This window comes from Hypomesus transpacificus, chromosome 9 (assembly GCF_021917145.1).
Source record: "Hypomesus transpacificus isolate Combined female chromosome 9, fHypTra1, whole genome shotgun sequence".
NCBI classification, from domain to species: Eukaryota; Metazoa; Chordata; class Actinopteri; order Osmeriformes; family Osmeridae; genus Hypomesus; species Hypomesus transpacificus.
This window is the reverse complement of record NC_061068.1, coordinates 14,951,876-14,971,372: the sequence shown is the minus strand read 5'-3', so window position 1 is coordinate 14,971,372 and position 19,497 is coordinate 14,951,876. Positions and strand designations below refer to the sequence as shown.

The following is a 19,497-nucleotide window of genomic DNA, read 5'->3' as shown; positions in this document are numbered from 1 at the left end:
GAAATGCTGTCCCTGTCAGCACATTTAGGATCATTGACCTGTACACTACGTAAAGCTCTTTCTTGTAAGTCACTTTGGATAAAAGTGTCTGCTAAATGAATACATGTAAATGTAATTTAGGTGAGAACTGAAAGAACTGTTAAGACTACAACAGGAAGTCACAACATTCTCAGAGATGGTTTATCTGATCCTTGTTCACTAGGAGTTAAGCACACCTCACCTGCTCATAACATTGTGTCACTTCTGTGTATCTGTTGTGAATCTGAAGGTGATCGTTTCATTGTGTTCCCTAATTATGTATAATAAGTCATGAGTTGCTGTCAATACTGCCAGCCTCTGGTATTACTGTAATGTAGTGCCTCAGCAACACTACAGGAACACAGTGTTAGATCTCCCTCATACACAAACACATGCAGTAAACACACTTCACCCTGACATGATCCATCTGGTGTCTGAGCAGCATGTTCTGTGCAGCAGTCAGGACACACAGGCTGCACAGTTATTCAGCAAAGATCTAGATCCTCCTGACAGCCAGGAGAAAGCTCTTTAGAGGTTTACATGTTACATGACATGCCGGTTTGGGGTTGATTCATGGCTTTCAAATATTTCACAAATGTTTTATCTGTTATAGTTATACCCCTATAATGTATTTACCTAACTGCTGTTCTTGAAGTCATTCACATTTGTGACATCATTGGAAAGCCTAAGATGTCCTCTCAAATGGACAAAGTACAAGTGTAAAATAAATACAATGGGCAGTAGGGTTGCAAAGTCACTAGTCCAAATCCAATGTTAATGACAGAGTAGACCAAAGACAAACTATTTCCAGACGGCACCATTGTGTTAACCTTTCTGACTGGACGAATCCCTCAGTGTTTAACCCTGGTCTCAACTTGTGTTCTTCCTGTTGGTTTCCCTCTTCCTCTTTCAGCTACGTGTCAGTTTCAGTATCACAGCTCAATAAGAGAACCGTTCTCCACAGGAAATGTCCACTCCCAACCTGCAATCATAAAGAAAAGACACAATACAGTAAGTGTAATGTACGTTATTTTATTGACTGAAACAGAGGAGATTTTATGAAATGATTTACAGAACTCCATGCACCTCAATCAATTGACTTGGTGAACAGCACTGTTGGGTGTTTGTTGTTTACTGTGCTGATTCACTATGATGGGCATTCACCTGAACAGTACTGCTGTAGACCTTCAGACCTTCAGTCAACATAGATCTAGTTCAGACTCACGTTCTGGTGGGTCAACAGACCAAAAGACTGACTTCACCAGACTCCAGACTGTGGTGTGTGTGAAATATTTACATTCAGCAAAAAAAAACTGCAATGTGTTTTTGATATTTATCTTCTGAAAGTTGTGGTGACCGGTCGTTATTCAGACAAAGTGAACCATGTCTGCTCTACAGGAGTCTTTAGGTTACCTCCCATCTTGGTCAATGTTCAGACCTATTTGTAGATCTAGCATGTTCTGTAGAGTTATCATTTGATAAAAAATATATATATATTGTTCAAACCTATTTGTAGGACCCCCAAACTGATGGAGAGATGGAGCAGGGACCCCCTATTACATGTGTTGCATAAAATGTTGTTTTATATTAAACTGGGCCTTGTGCCATGTATGAACATAGCTACCCTGTTGTTAAATTATTATTGTTCTATAATATTGGGTTAGAGATCTTAGTCAGCTGGGGACTGAATAAGCTCTCGGCCAATCACGGGGAACCTGACAGAGCCACCGTGTAACATGTGGCCTTGTGATTGGCAGAGCAGTGATAGGGGCAGGTCCTCCTCTTTGTGAAAGATAACGTCTTCTGCCTCCATTTATCCGTTCGCTACAATATGTCGGATTCATGTTAATGTGTATTTAAAGACATTAAATAAAAAATACAAAAAAAAAAAAAAACTAGTCTGATCAACAACAACAATTGTGACCTCCCTGCAGTACCTCCCTGGTCAGACAGAGTTAACAGGTGAAAGGTCATTCCCTGCAGTACCTACCTGGTCAGACAGAGTTGACAGGTGAAAGGTCATTCCCTGCAGTACCTCCCTGGTCAGACAGAGTTGACAGGTGAAAGGTCATTCCCTGCAGTACCTCCCTGGTCAGACAGAGTTGACAGGTGAAAGGTCATTCCCTGCAGTACCTCCCTGGTCAGACAGAGTTGACAGGTGAAAGGTCATTCCCTGCAGTATCTCCCTGGTCAGACAGAGTTGACAGGTGAAAGGTCAATCCCTGCAGTACCTCCCTGGTCAGACAGAGTTGACAGGTGAAAGGTCATTCCCAGTGGCCCATGTTGTTTATTCTCTCTGGTTTCCAGATCAGTGCTGATGAAGGAGAAGTAGAGACAGATATAATACTAAGACACAACCCTGGTCTTTCTCTGGTCATCTTTGTCAAACCCATGACTGTAAATGTGTTTAGGTGTTGTTGTTCCTGGAAGAGCCTGAGTTGAGAGCTGTCATGTTCTGAGGAGAGAGTTTCATCTGATACAGCAGACTTTAGCATGTTCAACTTCCTCATTAGAACAGCAGTCAGGGGACAGTATGTCATATTCAGGCTAATATTCTGCCTACAAGAAAACTATCATCATATAAAACTTTGTATTACTCCTGTTCATGAAATGTGACTATTACATGTTGTATTCAGACTGACACACTAGAAGACTGATAATGGCAGCCCATGCAGGTTGAAGCTAATCGTGGCTCCATGTACATGAGCCAGTTGTGTACGTGCTGTTTCTCACCTTGTGGTTTCCTGTCAGCATCAGTCACACAGCCTGAACAGAGATCTGTCTCTCAACAGGACATGTTCACATCTGCATTGCATGGACTTGGTAGTTAATGCCTTCAGAACATCACTTCAATACAGAGCACCCAGAGATCCTCCAGACAATCAGATATGATTAAAGTCAAATAAGTGAAGTGTGATAATATGTCATTATTCACAGTAGCATATTGATTGATTGGTTCTGTGGTCAAAAGAGCAAATCTTCTACTCTCGTGGGTGTAGATGTGGGCTTGTAATCCACAGCAATTTGAATTAAAAAGATGTTTTAGGCTGGTGTTTTCACATGGTTGAAAATGACACAAGCTGCTCTATATGTGGTGAGTCAGACCATGTGGACAGTAGAGGCCAACCCTGCTATCCATCATCACACTGTATATGTGGTGAGTCAGACCATGTGGACAGTAGAGGCCAACCCTGCTATCCATCATCACACTGTATATGTGGTGAGTCAGACCATGTGGACAGTAGAGGCCAACCCTGCTATCCATCATCACACTGTATATGTGGTGAGTCAGACCATGTGGACAGTAGAGGCCAACCCTGCTATCTATCATCACACTGTATATGTGGTGAGTCAGACCATGTGGACAGTAGAGGCCAACCCTGCTATCCATCATCACTCTGTATATGTGGTGAGTCAGACCATGTGGACAGTAGAGGCCAACCCTGCTATCCATCATCACACTGTATATGTGGTGAGTCAGACCATGTGGACAGTAGAGGCCAACCCTGCTATCCATCATCACACTGTATATGTGGTGAGTCAGACCATGTGGACAGTAGAGCCCAACCCTGCTATCCATCATCACACTGTTATTGTTCTGGTGTTGTTGTCACTACTGTCATCGACACGTCATTGTTTGAATGTAGTTGAGGAATTGAGATGTTACTGTAATCGAGTTGTTATTGTTGCTATATACTGAAGCCAATTACTTACGCCTAATGTTATTGTTGCACTAGTTATTGGTTTTCCTTTGCGCTTGTTAGCCAAGATGCAGTTACTCTGTGATCTGGCTAACTGCAATGTTCCTTGAATCTGACCACTGAAATACTGTACAACTATTCACTTCTGATGATACTTGATCTTCCTCGGGTACATATTCCACTCATTGTGGAACTATACTGTCTGTAAACGATGAGAAGTTTCCCTTCCTGATCCACTCAGCTCAAACTGAGAACTGGTTTAGAGCAGGAAATGAGACCAAGAGACCACAACGCTTCCTCATGAAGAGAAGATGGAGCCTTGCACAACCTAACCTGTCATGGCTGGCTTTTAGTCTGTGACAAAAACGATTGCACACATGGGGTTGCAAAGTTATGCATGTATGACCTAAACTGAAAAAAGCAGTTAACAATAATTAAGGGATGGGATGTGTCCATTAGTGAAACAGCAGTGAAGGGAGAGTGAGTTTGGGTCAGGTTGGTTATAGGTGCTGGTCTGTGGGCATCTGTGAAGCCTTCTGTGACACTGCTGACCAGACCTTTACAGGTGTGGATTAGACTACATAGAGACCTGTACAGGTGTGGATTAAACTACATAGAGACCTGCACAGGTGTGGATTAGACTACATAGAGACCTATATAGGTGTGGTGGATTAGTTTATTTGTATAGCACATTTTAACAACAAGGCAATTGAAAATGCTTCACATAAAACCATTAAAAGCATCAAAACATATTGCAAAAGAAAACAAGATTTAAAAACAATTAGGAACATTCAATAAAACATTAAAAACAGTCAAAAAGCAAGAAATAAAATAAAAGTTGCAGTGCAGTTTAAGAAATAGAATGCAGGAGTGAGATGCAGAAATCGCTATCCTTGAATCTGGTTTAATTAAAGGCAACAGCAAACAGTAAAGTCTTCAATCTGGATTTAAAGGAGCTGAGGGTCTCAGCAGACCTGCAGCTTTCAGGGACCTTGTTCCAGATATGCGGAGCGGAAAAACTTAACGCTGCTTCTCCATGTTTAGTTCTGACTCTTGGAACACAAAGTAGACCAGTCCCAGATGACCTGAGGGGTCGGGATGGTTCATAAGGTAGCAGCAGATCACAAATGTATTTTGGCCCTAAACCATTCAGTGCTTTATTAACCAGCAGCAGGATTTTAAAGTAAATTCTTTGTTGGACAGGAAGCCAATGCAAAAACCTCAGAAAATACCTCAGAAAACAGTGACAAAAACACACACAAGTACATACCAACACTCACTACACAAGCCCACATAGGAACCCATGGATGGACTTACACCATACCACTGTGCACATGCTTCAGAAACTGGCAGCAACTAATAAACTGACCACAGCTGGTTCTTTGAAGTGCATCAATGAGTAAACACAGGGGTAACACAGTAGGCATGTTCCTCCCTCTCGCCTCTCTCTCCTTACCTCTCCATCTCTGTCTCTCTACCCTCTCTCCCTCTCTGCCTCCCTCTCTGCCTACCTCTCTACCCCTCTCTCCCTCTTTCACTCCCTCTCTACCCTCCCCTCTCTCTCCTTACCTCTCCATCTCTGTCTCTCTACCCTCTCTCCCTCTCTGCCTACCTCTCTACCCCTCTCTCCCTCTTTCACTCCCTCTCTACCCTCCCCTCTCTCTCTCTCCCTCTCTCTACCGTCTACTTTAAATTTAAAGTACTTTATTGGCTACATTTTATATTTCATTGGAAATATTTCAAACATTGCTAAAGTAGCAATGTAAGTAAACATACAGTATACATACAACCCACTTTCAAACATGTACTTTTGCATACATTTAAACACATAAAAATGAACACATCCATCGCGTCCACACATTCATACATGCGCACACACACAGACACACACACATGCATGCACGTACAGAAGCACACACATCCCACACACACAGCCTGTCTCACTCTTTCCAGACAGAGAGGACTGTGTATTCTGTACAGAAGAAATGGAGGAGTGGAGGTAGAGGAAGGATGAGAGAAGAAAAGAGATGGAGGAAGAAAAGAGCGAGAAGAGGTCAATATAATACACATGGCTGTGTATACAGGACCATCTCTACAGTAGAATCTCCAGTAGAGTCCTCCACTGCCACAAAGCTACAAACTCAGAGAGGCAGTGAAGCAGCTCATCTTAAATATGGACCATCAGAGATGACCCAGCTTTTAGGTGTTTGGCTCTGTCACATATGAGGACCAATAGAAAAGCCCACACTCCGTTTACACCCATTCAGTTTGACTTGTTACAATCCTGTGTGGATCTCTACAAGAGTACCAGGATGTAAACAGAAGCCACAACCAAAGTAACCTTTCAACTGTGTGGTGTTTTGATTGGCTGGTCTTGCCTTTACATCTACACAACCACATAGTCCAACAATCTTGCTGTAAACACTTGTAAAGTCTTGACATTGTCTCAATGAGACAAGTGTTCTGTAGCACCACTAGGGGGCAGCACTAGGACATAGCTGCAGTGTGAACCACTTATTAGTGCTTCTACACACAATAATGGAAAACACTCTCTATCCTTCCCTCCCTCTCTTTCTTACCCCTCTTACACTCTTAAGTGCTTTATTGGCAAGTTAGGATATTATAAATCAAACACAAGCATACAGTAGAGTATACAGCAAACACCTACAAACATACACATATAATATCATTATTATATAAACCTACATACATACCCACACCACACAGTGGTGTACTACATTCACCTCCACTCACACTTACATACAGTATGTTTACATATACAGTAGCTACACTGATACAAACACATTCACACATATACACAGTGGACATTCTCTATCTTTTTCTCTCCTTTCCATCAAGATTCAGGTTAAGAAAAAGGATCTCAAGTGCGAGTCACAACACGCCATAACCAGGATCAAATGCTCCCCCTTTCTCCTCCTCTACTCCTCCCCCTCTCTCCTCCTCACCCCCCGTCTCCCTTACCTCCTCTCTCCTCCTCTACTCCTCCCCCTCTCTCCTCCTCACCCCCTGTCTCCTTTACCTCCTCTCTTCTCCTCTATTCCTCCCCCTTTCTCCTCCTCTCCTCCTCCCCCTCTCTCCTCCTCACCCCTGTCTCCTTTACCTCCTTTTCCTCCTCTACTCCTCCCCCTCTCTCCTTCAAACCTCTGCCTTTCTCCCATCATGTTTGGGCATGCATGCACCCTTACATAAGAAAGTTCCGGTAATGAGACTCCAAACAGGAACAACCAAGAGTGAGGGGTATATGTTTGGACTTGAATTATACAGAATGTTCAATGAACAGTAACAATAACAACAGCAGTAAGAGCAGTCTTCAAGTTTGGGATCAGATGAGTACAAGGCAGCACTACAGGTGATCAGACTGTCAGCATTACTGTCAGACACACACAGAACCAGATGAAGAACAAAAGTACAAAATCAAGTACATAACCAAAATGTTGTGAAGTGTGAAACAAAATGAGTCTGAAAGAAAACAACAATACTTGTGTCATGGCAACGGCTTTTAACATACTAATTTAGAAACCTCTTTTGTCACTTAAAGTTTAGTTTTTAAGAAATGGTTGACCCTTATTTTACTAAGCAACATACAATCCACTCTCTCCAGTGATCCACAATGGCTACAAGTAATAAAAATCAGCTGTTGGAAACTCTGCAGCAGCTAGAGGGAAAGGAGCGGAAGAAGTTTAAATGGTTCCTGCAGGATAACGTTCTGGATGGGTTTAATCCCATCCCAAAGAACAAGTTGGAGAACGCTGATGAACTGGACACAGTGGATAGGATGGTGGAGACATATACACTGGAAGGAGCTCTGAAGATCACTGTGGAGATCCTGAGGAAGATGGATCAGAATAATCTTGCTAAGTGGCTGATGAGTAAGTGTTCTATGGGTATTTTTATTATTTTATCCCAAATTGGAAATTTGGGATAAACCATCAGAAAAAAGGTGAAAATGTAATCATTTGGCTTATGTTTTCTCAAAAGTATCAATTGCAAATCAAAAAAAATACTCAAACAAAAATGTCTGGGTTACAATATGATATTCTTTAAATATGATTTGAGTAAGCCATTGAGCATCAGTAAGGAGAGCCTCCTTCTGTTCTGAACTCATGCTCCTGATACATGGTGGTGTCTCTGTCCATTCAGACAAGTTACACACCAACCTTTCTGTTTGTTTCAGAGGAAGCATCCCCGATCCCACAGCAAAGCACCTCCTCACCAACGTAAGACTGTAGACGTATTTTAACAGATGTATTTTAATGTGGAATCATAAGACACAATAATCAAGTGTAAATAATGCAGTTCCTCAAAGCAGCAAACCTATATAAACCTACAAACAATAATGACATGAATCTTTTCACTTCTTCAGACACCTCAATGAAGACAGAGGGACAGAGAAAAACAGGAGTGGTGAAGACAAGGGTGAGCCTTTCTTTTGAACTTGCTTTCTTTTATAATTGTTTGGACCTGCCTTTCCAAAGCCATCAGCCCACGGCTTGATAAAGAGTAACAGCTCAGCCCCTCATGCTCAACAGTACACACCCTCTTTAGTCTCCCTGTTCATTACAGCCCTACATTAACATTAGGCTCAGGACTAAACCATATGATGAAGTGTATATCTTTCTATACAGAGGGTACAACACTGTTCATATACTGTATGTCTTTCTAGTCTATATTATACAACAGGTACAACACTGTTCAAATACTGTATGTCAGGAAAAAAGGTACCTTGGGAAAATAATGTCTATTTCATCTCATCAGTCATAATATTTTTGTCAACCAACACAAGTCGAAATGGGACAGTCCAACCAGCATGGCTACAGGAAAACAATCAACACAAAAAACTGTAGACCTGACTTTGACACAATGCAGGACTTGACTCTTCCTGTCTCTAAATACTGTATTCAAAAGCAACATCCACTTCATATGTTGAGCTATGAAGGTATTAGCAGTATATTATTGTACAGCTTTGAGAGAGTGTTGTCAGTTAGAAGGCTTGCATTGTATAGGTATGTTAATAAATATAAAATGTTTTATCCAGGTGTTCTTGACTTAATCAATCATTTCAAACTGAAACTAAAAGAGGAGTTTCAAGAAGTTTTTGAGGGCATAGCTAAAAAAGGAAATGCAGCTCTTCTCAATAAGATCTACACAGATCTCTACATCACAGAGGGTGAGAGTGCAGAGGTCAATAAAGAACATGAGGTGAGATTGATTGAGACAGCATCCAGGAAATCAGCAAGACCAGAAACAGCCATCACATGCAACAACATCTTTAAACCCTCAGCTGGACGAGACACACGTATCAGAATTGTTCTGACAAAAGGAGTTGCTGGCATCGGAAAAACTGTCTCTGTGCAGAAGTTCATCACAGACTGGGCTGAGGGACTAGCTAATGAGGAAATCCAGTTCATCTTTCCTCTTCCGTTTCGAGAGCTAAATTTGTTGGTTGGAGAAGAGTACAGTTTGATCAAACTTCTACATTACTTCTCCATGGAAATGAGAGAATCTGAAATCTCCAACTACAACGTTCTCTTTGTATTTGATGGTCTGGATGAGTGTCGCCTGCCTTTAGCCTTCGGGAAGAATAAGAGGTGCTGTGATGTCACAGAGTCCACCTCATTGGATGTGCTGCTGACCAACCTGATCAGAGGAAACCTGCTTCCCTCTGCTCTCATCTGGATCACCACTCGACCTGCAGCAGCCAATCAGATCCCTTCTGAGTGCGTTGACCTGGTGACAGAGGTACGAGGGTTCAATGACCAACAGAAGGATAAGTACATCATGAAGAGATGCAGTGATAAGATCCTGGCCGATAGAATCATCTCACACCTCAAGACATCAAGAACTCTCTACATCATGTGCCACATTCCAGTCTTCTCCTTAATGTGTGTGACCGTCCTAGAGGACATGCTGAGAACAGAGAAGAAAGAGAAGATGCCCAAGACCCTGACTGAGATGTACACACAGTTTCTGGTGTTACAGACCAAACAGAAGAAGGTGAAGTATCAAGGGAAAACTGAGACCGATCCACACTGGGATGAAGAGAGCATTCAGAGTATTCAGTCACTGGGAAAACTGGCCTTCCACCAGCTGGAGAAAGGCAACCTGATTTTCTATGAGAAAGACCTGAAAGAGTGTGGAATTAATGTCCGTGATGCCTCAATATACTCAGGAGTGTTCACACAGATCTTCAGAGAGGAGAGAAAAGTCTACCAGGAGAAGGTGTTCTGCTTTGTCCATCTGAGCTTTCAGGAGTTTCTGGCTGCTGTGTTTGTGTTTCTCTCATTCATCAACAACAATGAGAATCTGATGTCTCAGTCCACCTCAGTCACATCTGACGTCCAACTCTACAAGAGTGCTGTGGACAAGGCCTTGCAGAGTAAGAATGGACAACTGGACCTTTTCCTCCGCTTCCTCCTGGGCCTCTCAATGGAGTCCAACCAGAATGACTTACAAGGCCTACTGACTCATACAAGAAGCAACAGACAGAGCCATGAGGAAACAGTCGAGTACATCAAAGAGAAGATCAGAGAGAATCCCTCTGCAGAGAGATGCATGAATCTGTTCCACTGTCTGAATGAACTGAATGACCATTCTCTGGTGGAGGAGATCCAACACTACCTGAGCTCAGGAAGTTTCTCCAGTGAGAATCTCTCATCTACACAGTTGTCAGCTCTGTTCTTTGTGTTGCTGACTTCAGAAGAGAAGATGGACGTGTTTGACCTGAAGATATACTCCAGATCAGAGGAAGGTCTTCTGAGGCTGCTGCCAGTGGTCAAAGACTCCAAAACTGCTCTGTATGTATAAGGCATTTGAAGAATGTAAATAACAATACGACTTAGCACCTATTGTGATGTAAATTTGATTGTTTTATGATTCTATCACTCAAACTATGACTCTAATGATGTCTCATGTTCTCCTTGTCATGTAGGCTGAATGACTGTAACCTCTCAGAACGGTGCTGTGAAGCGCTGGCCTCAGCTCTCCCCTCCTCAGATCTGACAGAGCTGGACTTGAGTATCAACAACCTGGGGGATTCAGGCATGAAGCTGCTCTCTGCTGGACTGGGGAATCCACTCTGCAAACTGGAGACACTGAGGTCTGTATTCATGTTCAACATGACACAACTATAGTTACAATCTCACACCTCGCACTGAATCACACACTGGTCTTATGTTTGTGGTCTATTAAAGGTACAAGGGGCCGGCCAATGAATAGTCAGGGCAGTCAAGGGTCGTAATCCACAAGGCAGAGTCATTCAGGTACAGGGCAGCAGGCAGGTTCAGAGTCAGGCCAGGCAGGAGGTCAGGACCAGGGGACAGTGTTGTAGTCAAGACCACCTAAACACAGACGAAGGTGTTTCGAGACCGAGACAAGACCAAGACTTTGAGGGGTTGAGACCGGGTCAAGTCCAAGAACAAGGCAGGGCGATATTGGATCAACACCAGACCACTCAAAACACACAAGCAGTAGGGTTTGACTAGGTAAAAAGTTAGATTTGATCTGTTACTGTAATTAGCACTCTTAAAGTAGTACGGTGTCCGTGGCCAGGCAATGCAGCTTTTTACATATGATTTAAATAATTGTTCTTTTCTTAGAGGCACATTAGTACTTGTCTCTGCTTTCACATCTCTCTCTCACTCAAGTTAAGGAGCACGTTACCACAGTGTTAGCTTTATTAAGTAGGGAGAGATATGCAGCTGACATGAGTTAACGTTGAGGTAACATAACTTTATATTCATCATTAGCTACATAGCTTTAGGTGGCCTGGCTAGTTATCACTGACTAAATTTGGCAAGCAACTGAAACTAACCCCCTGAAACATACAGCATGTTACATAGCTAATACTTGCTAAATCTCTTTGTGTAATGGGGGAAGAGAAGAGTTCTGAAGAGTTTTGGTACAGGGGCAGCTTGCAAGCGTTTTGATGTTTTCTTTCTAAATGCTGATAAAGGTTTTATGTAGGCCTAGTCCCAGCCTCATCAGTGAGTGTCTCATAATTACACATGGTGTGTTTTCTTTTGGACGTTAATGTAAACTCTTTGTGGTTCAGGTAACCAAATGTAATTATAGCTGATTTGGCCAACATCTTCTGACAGCCACTGTTTCGCGGCCTATCTTCCTCATTCCCTTTTGAGGTGTAAATTGGGGTGATGGGTAATTTAAAATGAGAAAGGAGTTAAATTATTGGTTGCATTTGAAGTGTGATGTTTTACATCCAATAACAGTTACAATTTTACAAATAAATTAAACAATGCACAGGCAATTTGGTAATATTCCCAGATGTGACACCAGTCACGAGTACTACAACGCTGCCAGAGGAACTAAGAAGAGGTTGAAAAGACAAAAGGAGGTAGAGAAAAACATGCTGGTACTGTAGGCTTGACAAACAAGAAGAATTGACCCGAACAGAAAACACAGGGATGAGGGTAGGAAGGAAGATGGGAGACACCTGGAGGGGGTGGAGACAAACATGAGATGGGTGAAACAGATCAGGGTGGGAAAGGAATATATTTAAGACACACTACTTCATTATATTATGGTATGATGGCTTGGGCAGTATGTTTTGTATCTGTCCCTGTGGTCAACACCACTGTCCCTACATCAAGGGTTGAGTATAAGAAATACCGTATTTTCCGCACTATAGGGCGCACTGGATGATAAGGCGCAATGTCAATGAATGGTCTATTCTCGATATTTGTTCATATATAAAGCGCACAGGACTATAAAGCGCATTAAGCAAAACAAAACAGTCAGATAAGTCAGTCAGTCAAACTTTATTAAACGTGTTCACAATAACTCTCAACATTGTTCAAACGTTAATGAGCGTATTCACAATAACTCCCAACCTTGTTCAGTTGTAACACGTAAAAAAAGCGTAGTCACAATAACTTTTCTTCTGCGTGACTGATAACCTTGAGTTTGAAGTCTCCGTCGTAAACGTATCTCTTGACAGGTGCCATTTTGGGGTCCTTATACACACACACAGTAATATTATAGTGAAACACGTATGTATTACTCTGCGACGTCTGACTGCAGTAGCCGTAATGCTACAAGCGGTGCGGCTTTGAAGTTTACCAAAGTCGTTCTAAAACATTTTGACAGAGTGCCGTGCACCACACAAAATCGCTTTGAGGTCAGTAAGCACAACCAGAATTAATCCATATATAAAGTGCTCTGGATTATAAGGCGCACTGTTGTTTTTTGAGAAAATTAAAGGCTTTTAAGTGCGTTTTATAGTCCGGAAAATACAGTAGCCAAAAGTGTGCTGCCTTGGATACTGACAGACCTTTTATTGGATGCAGTATGTAATACTTTCTTGGTGTATTGTACTACTATTTAACTGGATGTGTAATTTCTGACATACTATAGGATGGTAGGATTCAGATTGAGATGAAACTCAAACAACCAAGACAGAGTCTTCTGACTAATCAAACCGTCTTGGTGTTTAAGAGGAAAATAATCAGACTGATATTCTGTAATTCTTCTTAATGATTACCTTCTACAGGCTGTCAGGCTGTCACATCACAGAGGAAGGCTGTGCTTCTCTGAGCTCAGCTCTAACGTCAGCCTCCTTCCTGAGACAACTGGATCTAAGTAACAATGATCTGAAGGATGCTGGCATGAAGGTGCTCTCTGCTGGACTGGGGAATCCACTCTGCAAGCTGGAGACACTGAGGTCTGTATTTGTGTTCTACATGAGACATTAGTAAAGTTAAAATGTCACACCACACACTGAGTCACACACCACACACTGGTTGTAAATTTGTGGTCTATTAAAGGTACAAGGGGGCCGGAAAAGACTATCCAGGGCAGGCCAGGTTTGTCGTTGACAAGGCAGAGCTATTCAGGTACAGGGCAGTAGGCAGACTCAGAGTCAGGGCAGGCAGGATGTAAGGACCAGGGGAACTAAGAGGCAGAAAAGACAAAAGGAGGTAGAGAAAAACATGCTGTTACTGTAGGCTTGACAAACAAGAAGAACTGACCGCAAACAGAAAACACAGGGATAAATGAGGTTAGGAAGGAAGATGGGAGACACCTGGAGGGAGTGGAGACAAACATGAGATGGGTGAAACAGACCAGGGTGGGACAGGAATATATTTAAGACATACTACTTCATTATATAATTGTAGACAGACAGTATACTGACAGACCTGCAATTGGATGTAATATGTATTACTTTCTTGGTGCATTGTACTACTATAGCTCTGGAAAGAATTACGAGACCACTGCACCTTTTTCTTCCCTTTTTAAAAAAGTAGAGAAGGACGATTTCACCCTTCTGTTCCTCCCTCCGTTTGGTCCTTCTCCACTTTTTTAAATAGTAAAGAAAAAGGTGCACTGCATATACAATTTCAGACACTATAGTTTGGTACAATTCCATTTGAGATAAAAGGAAAGTCAGCAAACCTGGACAGACAGTCCTCTGATTGATCAAAACTTCTTGGTGTTTGAGAGGAAAATTCATATTATTCATTTCTACATCCAGAGGGTATTAGTGTTTGTAATCCTTCTTATAATCATAATACATAATAGAAGTACCTCAGGATGACCACATGATGTCTCAGTATACAATAGACAGGATCGTTTTCTGGAATATTCCAAAGGTTCAATCCAGCTCAGTGAAATCATCTTCTCAGGCAGCTTAATGTTTCACATTGGTTACTGACTACCGTCTCATTGTTATTATTCTAATAAAATATGACTTGTATAGCCCTTTCTACAAGCAATGTTGCAGAGGGCTTCACACACGCCCATAGAACTGCCCTAAACCAACCTAATCTCTCAAGGAAGTGTCGAGGAAGTTTTGAAGACACTGCGTGAATAGTCAAGATGCCGGATTAATACACATTCTTTATTCTGTACAGTACATTACCAAACAGAGCGCTCAGTGCCCAGTCATACCGGACACATATTTTCTAGTACAATTAGCTCTTCCATGTACCCCGCTGCTGCTCTCGGCCACCTGAGTGAGGACATGGGAACCTCATCAACCACCGTCCCAACAAGTCACAACAGGCACGCTAGTTAGCGAGCTCTAATATTTACACTAATAATTAAACATTACTATACATTTTACAACATTGACTTGGTTACAAAACATGAACCCGACATTTCACCACAGTTCTCTAACAATTTTCAGACCCGAAGACAACGTACCTCGCTCGCTGGAGGTCAAGTCGAAAAGAACAATCTAACTGCGAGAACACAGATAACGGGCGATGGGTCAAACCAAAACGCGCATACATTTTTGACAAACATACATTTTACAAATACATAACATATATGTGTTCAAAGGTCTGTACACCAACAATTTGATTTATGTCTGTAATGTACTTAAAAAACAAAAACACATTGAATTTTTGACCTTGACATCAAGTAATCAACCTCCCCCTCTCCATTTGACCCACTTGACCTGGTCCTCATGTACAATCCAGTGTGTAATCTAGGGGAACAACATTCCACTGCTACATCACCACAACACCCATGGGAAATGATTAGACTGATATTCTTTATTTCTACCTCTAGAAGATAGTAGTGTTTGTAATCCATATCATGATTACCTTCTACAGGTTGTCAGGCTGTCAGATCACAGAAGAAGGCTGTGCTTCTCTGGGTTCAGCTCTGAAATCAAACCCCTCCCTTCTGAGAGATCTGGATCTAAGCAACAGTGACCTGAGGGATTCAGGCATGAAGCTGCTCTCTGCTGGACTGGGGAATCCACTCTGCAAACTGGAGACACTGAGGTCTGTAATCATGTTCAAGGGACAAGTAATAGTTACACATTCAATCACAATTGCATGTTTGATTTTGATCATGTGGTTGCTTATTAGTTACATTGAAACTGCATGTCAGGAATGAGATACAACCATGAGCATTTTTGTGGGAGAGATATTGTTCTTTTGACAAAAGAAATGTCTAGCATTATATTGATAAATTCTTAAGAGTTTAACACAGTAACACAGTACACAAAGACCAGCGGCGTAACAAGGACTTGGCGGGCCCGAGTGCAGATCTCACCAACGGGCCCCTTACCGACCTATCGTCAGGCGAAATTATTGAGTTTTCAGTTTAGCGATGGGCAAGGAAATTTAGGCTACTCATGATGTACAATTAAGGGTAACGACTGCTCCTTCTATGTGAAGATAGATTACGGTTTTTTAAAAGTGAACGGCTCTGACTCGCGAGTCTCTGGCTCTAGATTATGCTTGCTACAACACGGAATGAGCATAATGGAACAGTCAGTCATGAGCCGACGTATCTGCGACGTTTGAAATAGAGCACAGAGATGAGAAGAAAATCTGATCATTTACCGAGGCTTATCCGACGTTATGAATGACGTTTCGATCTGTCATGTGTGCTATCTGGGTACTAGTAAAAAAAAAACAGTCACTTCGATGGTGAATATTTAATTTTATGTTCGTTAGATATGCTAGTTTACATTTAGTCTATCTAGCTTTAGCTATTTTCCGACTACATCCTGCACATAGTTTACCAAATCTAACCTGGCCGCTGCCTGGTAGCCTAGGCCTATATATGCATTTTTATGACTTTTAATAGCCATGTCAACTGCATATACCAGACAGTAAACGTTATGTAATTATTAGCCTACCCTGGTGGCTGAGTTTCACACTCATTGCTGTTGCCGGGCTGGGGGTCAGATGTAGCGTCCTCTTCAACACGCTTTGCCACAATCCAAATGAGGATAGTTTTGACAGCTTTGCCACCCTTACATCTTGCTCTTTTCGTTCCTGCCGCTTTCTGGAGCCACTTTTATGTTAAAGGGCATGGCATGGGGTAGCCTAATTCGCTTCAAAACGCTAATGCAACACAACTGTAGTATCCCAACAACAACTGTCTGTGGTATTCCAACAACTGGATGGGAACAATCGTGTGTGGGTGGGCGGGAATCTTTGACAACAATATTACCCAGACATCCTTGCTATTTTTCGAGGGCAATATTACTTAATAAAAACGACATTTGTTTTATTCAGCAAAAGGCAAATGAGGAAAAATTAATTATTTGCTGTTGTTAACACTGACTGTTTTTAAAATGTTTATTGGGCAGGTGATAGCTCATAATTCTGAATAACTGACACCATAATTGAGAAATGTTTGCGAATTGATAACACTGGATCATATGTGATCCTCAATTTGCGGTATTACAGCGGTGCAAGGGGCCCGGTCAGATTGCCTTAAGGGGCCCGGTCAGGTTGTCTCACTTTTACGGTGAGATCGAGGACGGGCCCCCTTTCGCCACGGGCCCTAGTGCAGCTGCACTCCTTGCACTCCCTATAGTTACGCTGACAAAGACCATTCGCTAGACAGCTCTATCTAGTTTCCTGGACAAAACCGGTTAATCCGGTAACATCAGCACTTCCCAGCTGATGCACACTGAACCCCACAGAACTTCAGACAACACACCATTTTATAATACATCGTTCTCAAGAGTCATTGGTCCGTCCCACAATCACAAGACAGACACACAGCTGTCCCAGGGCCCTTCAGACATTGGCTCCCTGCACATCAAAGACTTCAATCCAGTACGATCAGTCTAACCAATCATTTGGCTTCGTTATGGATACAGGGCAGTGGTCAAATCTGTGGTAAGTCAACATGAGGTGGTTGGATGGGCCGTAAAAATAGATTCGAAATATAAAGACAAATACCAAAATTATGTATGATATTACAAAAACCTTGCAGTAAGATATGAGCCGAAGATGCATGTTAGGTAGCGTCAAGGAAGAAAAAGCTGTGCTTAGGACTATGGACTCGACAAAGCAACCTGAGGAATATTTCTCATAAATCCTAACTGCCAAGTGCAGAATCACCAGTTAAAAATGCAGAAGATACGCTGCAGTCTGCCCTTAACCTTGGCAGTGACAGCAGGGTACCAGATGGTGATGGAGGAGGTGAGGATGGACTCAATGATGGCTGTGTAGAAGTGCACCATCATTGTCTTTGGCAGGTTGAATTTCTTCAGCTGCCACAGGAAGTACATCCTCTGTTGAGCTTTCTTGGTGAGGGAGCAGATGTTCAGTTCCCACTTGAGGTCCTGGCAGAGGATGGTGCCCAGGAAGCGGAAGGACTCCACAGGGTTGACTGGGGAGTCACACAGGGTGATGGGGGTGAGTGGGGCTGTATTCTTTCTGAAGTCCACAACCATCTCCACTGTCTTGAGAGCATTGAGCTCTAGGTTGTTCCGGCTGCACCAGGTCACCAGGTTGTCTGCTTCCCACCTATAATCAGACTCGTCTCCACCAGAGATGAGCCCAATGAGGGTGGTGTCGTCCGCAAACTTCAGGAGTTTGACAGACGGATGACTGGAGGTGCAACTGTTGGTGTACAGGGAGAAGAGCAGAGGGGAAAGGATGCAGCCCTGAGGATATCCGGTGCTGATAGACCAGGAGTCAGAGACTTGTGTTCCCAGCTTAACGCACTGCTTAGGGCTAGTGCTGACCTTGTGCAGGCGGCCACAGATACGACTCTAGGTGTGGGGTAAAACAGTGCATCTTGACTTGTAGCTCAGGCCTCTGCCTGCGAAGGACGATGCCTGCCTCCAGGTGGCCTTCTCCCTCACTCCTCAGCCTCTGTCACCCAGATCTCACACTCAGGCTCAATAGCTTCTATCGTTTAGTGGTAATAATACTAAGCCCAACTATAATAAGTCAACAGCTTAACATATGGTTTCCAGTGATATAAAATAATACTAAAAGGGGTAAAAAAAGGTTGAATTTTCAATCAGATAAATCTATAATCATGTCTACCTTCATCATTTCAACAGTATGGTGTCAATTTCCACGTCAGTCCCTGTGGTTGATGCGTCTTCCACTGCATGAAGGGTTTTGGATTAGGAATAGTAAAAAGTGTGCTTGGTGTATAATACTACTATGTTACTGGCTAAAACAGCCAAAACATGAAGCATACACTGTGAAAAAGGAAATAAGTGCCGAGGGGTCAATCCAGAAGAGCATGTTCAATTAATCAAAATAATCCTCTAAAGTGCTTGAGTGTACATAGTGGAAAGCAAGCAACAATAATATAGTTCACAGCAAGTTCAACCAACAAGTGACCAACAAGTCCCTCAATAGTTGTCATTGTGTTCCTGGAGGAAATAAGCCAACATCTGATCCAACAAATCTTTCTGAAGTGCTGGTGTACTCCCGGAATAAGTGTGCCTTTAGCCTTTTCTTGAAGGTGGGGAAACAGTCAGTGTCTCTGATGGAAGTTGGGAGATGATTCCTCCATTGGGAGGCCAGACAGGAGAAGAGCTTGGGTTGGGAGCAGGCGCTCTTGAGAGGTGGGGCCACCAGACGGTTGTCAGAAGAAGACCGTAGGTGGCGGGTGGGGGTGTAAGGCTGGAGGAGAGACTGGATGTAGGCAGGTGTAGTCCCGTTCACCACTCGGAAGGTCAGTACCAGGGTCTTGAATCTGATGCGGGCCGTGATGGGTAGCCAGTGGAGGGAGATGAAGAGCGGGGTGACATGGGAGCGTCTGGGTAGGTTGATGGTAGCATTCCATCTGAGATGCAGGGATAGTATACTGGCCAATGATTTCTGTCTGTATTGCACCTTGCGTATGCGTACATTTAAGGGCCAGGGAGACGTGCACAAAGTGGGCACCAAACGAACGCAGGATACGTGCTGCAGCCATTCAGCATGTGTACACGCACTTAGCGTGAAGTATATTTCAGCCTTAAGTGTCAGGGGCAACGCTGCTCTTTAGGAAGTTAAACATACTTTTATTGTTCATTTTTATA

The 19,497-nt window shown here is 42.8% G+C and overlaps 3 protein-coding genes across 7 annotated transcripts in view; 2 read left to right on the top strand and 1 right to left on the bottom strand.

The window, feature by feature from the left end:
* The window catches only part of LOC124471292 (NACHT, LRR and PYD domains-containing protein 12-like), a 1,476,309-nt gene that overhangs the window by 932,719 nt on the left and 524,093 nt on the right, over positions 1-19,497 (bottom strand). The window lies entirely within an intron of this gene.
* Positions 1-19,497, top strand: part of LOC124471300 (NACHT, LRR and PYD domains-containing protein 12-like) — a 479,590-nt gene that overhangs the window by 374,927 nt on the left and 85,166 nt on the right. The window lies entirely within an intron of this gene.
* The window catches only part of LOC124471296 (NACHT, LRR and PYD domains-containing protein 12-like), a 143,086-nt gene that overhangs the window by 108,552 nt on the left and 15,037 nt on the right, over positions 1-19,497 (top strand). The window contains exons 1-7 of one of the 5 annotated variants that reach the window (XM_047025745.1): positions 7,342-7,609; positions 7,915-7,957; positions 8,104-8,156; positions 8,776-10,534; positions 10,669-10,836; positions 13,246-13,416; positions 15,311-15,484. In XM_047025745.1, the coding sequence (XP_046881701.1) occupies positions 7,351-7,609; positions 7,915-7,957; positions 8,104-8,156; positions 8,776-10,534; positions 10,669-10,836; positions 13,246-13,416; positions 15,311-15,484 (2,627 nt within the window). In that variant the 5' untranslated portion in view covers positions 7,342-7,350. Of the gene's footprint in view, positions 1-7,341; positions 7,610-7,914; positions 7,958-8,103; positions 8,157-8,775; positions 10,535-10,668; positions 10,837-13,245; positions 13,417-15,310; positions 15,485-19,497 lie in introns of those variants that run through there. The other 4 variants (XM_047025744.1, XM_047025746.1, XM_047025747.1 and 1 more) reach the window with 4 other exon arrangements.